The 6,000-nt window shown below is 50.9% G+C and overlaps 1 protein-coding gene across 1 annotated transcript in view; it reads left to right on the forward strand.

Annotated features, from left to right (window-relative positions):
* LOC147113360 (VPS10 domain-containing receptor SorCS1-like) overlaps positions 1-6,000 on the forward strand; it is a 1,462,440-nt gene that overhangs the window by 1,292,092 nt on the left and 164,348 nt on the right. The window contains exon 14 of the mRNA XM_085996119.1: positions 904-1,011. Within this exon, the coding sequence (XP_085852245.1) occupies positions 904-1,011 (108 nt within the window). The remainder of the gene's footprint in view (positions 1-903; positions 1,012-6,000) is intronic.

Here is a 6,000-nt window from a genome sequence, read left to right on the forward strand (position 1 = left end):
GAGCTCATATAATAATTTCAAATCTGAGATCAATAGATTTTTGCTAGCCAAGGGTATAAAAGGTTATGGTGCCAAGGCAGGTGGATGGTGTTAAACTGCAGATCAGCCATGATCTCATTAAATGGCGGAACTGGTGCGAGGGGCTGAATGGCCTCCTCCTGTTCCTATGTTAATTAAAGGATCTATATAAATGAAAGATGCTCTTTTGTTCTTTTTTTCCTCTAGTATGAGCGGAAGAATATTTGCCATTCCTGTGTCAAGCGTGTGTTGGACTACATGGTTACAGGCGTATATCAGGGCCATTTTTTTGTGGTGGGGGTGCGGGGTGGGGTGGCTGATCAGCTTTTGCTAGTTTTCTAGGTTGGCGGGTGTGATTCCAGATCAAATAGGCCAAAGGGTCTTCTTCGTCTGAACTTGTCTCCTGATCTTGTGGGCTGCGGGGTTGTGAGAGGTACACGTAATGAAAAAGATCACTGGATAGATTTGGATGGAGAGCCTTCAACCAGTTCAGCTTTTCTAACCGTGAAAAGAACGAGACTCATCTCACTCCTGTTTAAAAAAGAATGAGGAACTGAGTTTGTTTATTTTTTTTAAGAGTCGGCGCCACCAACACAGCCATATTTTAAGACCAAATGAATGAATCTTACTGCAAATCAGAGATACTTAACAGGTCTATAGTCTGTACTAGCCCCTGTTTTGTTTGGCTGGCTGCAGTTTCCATGGTGACGACTTCAGGCCCTGTCATGGCTGATCCTCATCTTGAAAACTGCGGTCAATCATAAAACCATTGATAACACATCCACTTAACATGGAGCAAGGGGAATGTAATTCTTACTGATGTACTCAATGCTTTTCACTCTGTTATTTCTTTAGCTGTCTAAATTATTTGTTTGCTTTAACCAGGCTGAGCTTTGACGAAGGGAGATCCTGGAGCAAATACAGTTTCACCTCAGTTCCTCTCTTTGTAGACGGAGTACTGGGCGAGCCCGGAGAGGAGACTCTGGTAATGACGTGAGTAGAGAACATTTTATTACCCTTGTTGCAGCCTAAAGCAAACAAAAAATGCATTTTAGCACATCTCTCGGGTTGAAATTGAAGAAAGAATTTGCATTTATATAGCGCCTTTCTTGACCCTGGGATGTCCCGAAGCGCTTCACAGCCAATGAAGTACTTTTGAAGTGTGGTCATTGTTGTAATACAGGGAAACGTGGCAGCTAATTTTTTTAAAATTCATTCATGGGATGTGGGCATCGCTGGCAAAGCCAGCATTTATTGCCCATCCCTAGTTGCCCTCGAGAAGGTGGTGGTGAGCCACCGCCTTGAACCGCTGCAGTCCGTGTGGTGAAGGTACTCCTGCGGTGCTGTTAGGGAGGGAGTTCCAGGATTTTGACCCAGCGACGATGAAGGAACAGCCGATATACTTCCAAGTCAGGATGGTGTGTGACTTGGAGGGGAACTTGGAGGTGATGGTGCTGCCCTTGTCCTTCTAATGTAAGAAATCACACAACACCAGGTTATAGTCCAACAGCTTTATTTGAAATCACAAGCTTTCGGAGCGCTGCTCCTTCGTCAGGTGAAGTGGAGAGATGCATAAAAACACAACTTATATAGTCAGAGAATAATGTCAGATGTTCACAGGTAATCTTTCTAACTGCCATTTATCACACCTCGACAGAGAGATAATCACAGCAATCAAAGGTGTAAATGGTGTCCAAACAGGTCAGTCAGGAAAACATTACATCAAAGAACAATGAGGTGGGGTCACAAGGGGTCACATGTTGCAGATGCTGGGGTCTGTATGAAAAACAAAAAAAACAGACAAAAAACATTTTTTTTTGCTGGAAATCACAGCAGGTCCGGCCGCATCTGTGTGGAGAGAACAAGCCAATGACGACTCGAGTCTGGATGACCCTACGTCAGGTGGGGTTACATGTAGCGTGACATGAACCCAAGATCCCGGTTGAGGCCATCCTCATGGGTGCGGAACTTGGCTATCAGTTTCTGCTCGACGATTTTGCGTTGTCGTGTGTCTCGAAGGCCGCCTGCTCTGGGCTGGTAGAGTGTCCGTGTGGGAAACTTCAGATGGCCTTGCAGGATGCCCTCAACCAGCTCTGCGCCTGGAAGGCCCGGCTGTAGACTGCACCACCTCAGCATGGGCGGCAGCACTCTGGGCTGGCTGGATGACAGGCAGCAACAAGGGCAATGGTGGAGTGGCAGTGGTGGGAGCAGGAATGCTATCATTGTGAGAGAGGACAGCAGGTTCCTGCTCCACTGACCCACTGCCACTCCCCCGGGGCCGCACCTCAGCATCACTAGCAATCTGTTGCACCACAGATTGCTGGCCTGCTGCGACACCGTGAAAGCCCCGGTTGACGGTGGAAGACCCAGCCACGATGGCAGCAGTCAGAGCTTGCGTGGCATCAAGCTGAGACTGCATGAGAGCAGACTGAGACTCAATGGCAACAACCATTGACTGCATTACAGCATTAAGACATTGCGTCACTTCCGCCTGTGCTGCAATGAAAGCTGCCAGATCGCCCATCACACGCGGCATCAGGTCTGGGTCACCATGGTCTCTCTGGGAGTCGACCATCCTTTCCAGACTGGAAATGATGGGCTCCATGGTGTGCGCAGAGCTCTGTGCAATGTTGGAGGCAGACTCCTCCACGCTCCTTATCATTGCCGAAAGGCTCTCGGGCACCCTTGCATTGCACCTATCATCTCTGTGTGCATGCCCACCACCCTTCTTCTAAAGGCCTCCCCATCGAGGTCCTCATCTAAGTCCTGTGCAGCAGAACTTGCCCTCTGGGGTGCTGGCTCCCGAGCTACCCTTTCCCCCTGGCCTTGTTGCAGCTTGCTCGTCCCCGGTGCCTCACCCTGTGCAGACCCTGCTACTGTACTAGCCTCTAAAGAACAAATAGTACCAGTATCTGAGTTGGTGCGTACGGGTGAGACATGCAATGACACGGTGTGTTCTTCCACCTCCTCTTAGAACATAAGAAATAGGAGCAGGAGTAGGCCATTCGGCTCTTCGAGCCTGCTCCACCATTCAGCCCTTTGAGCATGGCTGATCTTCTGCCTCAACTCCATTCACCGGTCCTATCGCCATATCCCTTGATGGCCTTACTAGTCAGAAATCTTTCAACTTCTGTTTTGAATATACCCAACGACTGAGCCTCCACAGCCCTCTGGGGTAGAGAATTCCAAAGATTCACCACCCTCTGTGTGAAGAAATGTCTTCTCACCTCAGTCCTGAATGGCCTACCCTTTATCCTGAGGCTGTGGCCCCTGGTTCTAGACTCCCCAGCCAAGGGAAACATTCTCCCAGCATCCACCCTATCAAGCCCTGTAATAATTTTGTATGCTTCAATGAGATCCCCTCTCATTCTTCTGAATTCAAGAGAATACAGGCCTAGTTTACTCAATCTCTTCTCATACGACAGTCCCACCATCCCAGGAATCAATCTCGTGAACCTTCGTTGCACTCCCTCTATGGCAAATATATCCTTCCTTAGGTAAGGAGACCAAAATTGTACACAGTACATCTCCAGCATCGCTCTCAACGGTGCCCTCGGGGACAGGCTGCTCAGGTGCTTGCTCATTATCTGAAAGCATAAAGGCACAAGATTCGGGTTAAGGTGAGGGGAGGGGGACAGGAACGAAGAAAGGCATGCATACAGCATGATTAGCTAGAAAGTGCGAAATGCTTGTGGGGTGAGGGGGAAGTGGGATGTGAGAAGAAGGAGTAGGGATGAACATACCGTTGTTGTCCCCAAGGGGGTCAACGTTGCCAGTGGCCACGGCGCCCATCTCCTGGCGCCCAATAATCTGCAGCACTCTATCTTCCAGCGCAGACAGTGGTTGGGTGTTGGCTTGTTCCCCGCCTGTGCGCTCCTGCTCCTGCTCCTGCCTGTTGTGAGCCACCTTGGCCTGCAAGAGAAAGGAAAGTGTGTGAGTGAGTGTGGAGCAATGTGTTTGGGTGATGTGCCTGCCATAGTTGAATAGCTGTCATTATGTGCAAGGTGTGAGATGTGGGTGTCAGTGTTGGTCGGTCGAGATTGTTGGTGGATGAGTGCTGGGGGTGTGGTGCTTTGGGCAGTGTGTGCAGACTGTGGTCCAGATGGTGGCATGTAACATTTGTTGAAGCATTCACTCACCCTGACCACCTGAGTGAGGTCGTTAAATTTCTTCCTGCACTGTGTTTGGGTCCTGGGGACCAGAGTGCTGCCCGAGGCATGCTGGACCACCTCCCTCCACATGGCACGGAAGACTTGCGGTGAGGGCCTCCTGCCACTTGCCGGGTAGGGCATCGCCCTCCGTCTCTCCACAACGGACACCAACTCCTCCAATGCTTGGTCCGAACATCTGTGGGCTCTCTCCCTGCGGTGTGGACCTGCCATGAGTACAGCTGGTTGAGTCGTCCGGCTCCTTGGGCTTGGCCTGCTCCTGCTCGCTGACAACAGGTTCACGGACAGCAATGCTGAGAATGAGGTTCTGCAGCATCAATGAACCTCCCCTTTAAGAACTGGATATTGGTTAACGCTTTGAGTCTTAACGCCACTGAGCTAGGCCGTTAGCACTTGATTTAACACTCCCATCCTTTCTTTGAGCGATGACACTGAATTTTGCGTGCAGCGAGATTCATTAGCGCCTGGCGCTAAATCTCAAACTTTTCCAAAGTTAGCGTCCATTCCTGGGCTATAATGAGTTTCTCCCCCAAAATGTTCTTGCGTGCTGAGCGGGCACTCGGAAAGCTAAATAGTATTCGGCAGTTTGCAGGAGAAAGCCCCACCACACAGAGGGAATCCAAGGTATTGATGAGCACTGTAAACCAAAGAAAAACGAGATCGCTGAATGGCCCAATTTTCTTTTTATTACAGGTTGAGCGTCCCAAATCCGGAGTTCCGGAATCCGGACTCCGGGACGATTGGTGGCAGGGGTCCGGAATCCGTAAAATGTTCCGGAATCCTGACACCCTGAGGGAGGCTTACCAAAAAACCGGAAATAGCGCAACCTGGGCCCAGGCATTTCCGGACTCAGCACGTGTTTCTGATGTCCGGAAATATCGCAACCTGGGCTCGGGCGTTTCCGGACTTCGGACATCAGAAACACGTTCCGAAGTCCGGGAAAACCCGAAAACCGGCAGTTTGGACAATGTCACCGCAACAAGAAAAATATCTCACTTAATGTCAGCTGTGCGGGAATTCCAGAAAAGAGAACCACTTTGCCTTGCAATGTTCGGGCTGAGTGCCTGAGAGCCACCTTCCACTGATCAGTGGCACTCGCAGCCAGCACCAGCTGGGATGTCGTGGCCCGATTTTTTTTTTAGACTGGACTGAACTGAACATTTACGCAGCTACTTGTGATTTTGGGGGAATTGCTCGGGGCAGATCTTGACTTTGTGTGACAGTGTAAAACGGGTGCCAGCCGGTATAGCGGTAATATATAATTGTGAGAGATGTACAAAGGGGGCCGTCGACTCGCTGGCGCCCGTTTTACACTGTCACACAAAGTTAAGATTTACCTCCCCCGTGAGCCTTCGGTCAGAGTTTGGACCGGATATGGGGCTAACATTTCTGTGGGGGTTCTCCCAACCCCCTGCCGTAAGTTCAGCAGAAGATCGGTGGAAAAACCGGATAAACGGTGCAATCTGCTGTTTACGCTGTTTATAGGTACAGGTAGACTATCCTTTATCCGAAAACCTCGGGACCAGCCGTGTTTCAGTTTTCAGAAAATTTCGGATTTCAGAAGGTATTTTATAAGACTGGGAAATTTGTCGGGGGTGGGTCGGCGGGGGTCAGGGTCGGCAGGGGTCCGCGGGGGGGTCGGCGGGGGTCCGCGGGGGGGTCGGCGGGAGTCGGGGTCGGCGGGGGTCGGGGTCGGCGGGGGGGTCGGCGGGGGTCCGCGGGGGGTCGTCGGCGAGGGTCGGGGTCGTGCGCACGACTTACGCTGACCCTCTGCTCAGCGTAAGTCGTGCGCCACTCTGGTCATGTCGTGCGC

The sequence above is a fragment of the Somniosus microcephalus genome, chromosome 8 (assembly GCF_052327205.1).
Source record: "Somniosus microcephalus isolate GS21.2 chromosome 8, FLI_Smic_1.0, whole genome shotgun sequence".
NCBI classification, from domain to species: Eukaryota; Metazoa; Chordata; class Chondrichthyes; order Squaliformes; family Somniosidae; genus Somniosus; species Somniosus microcephalus.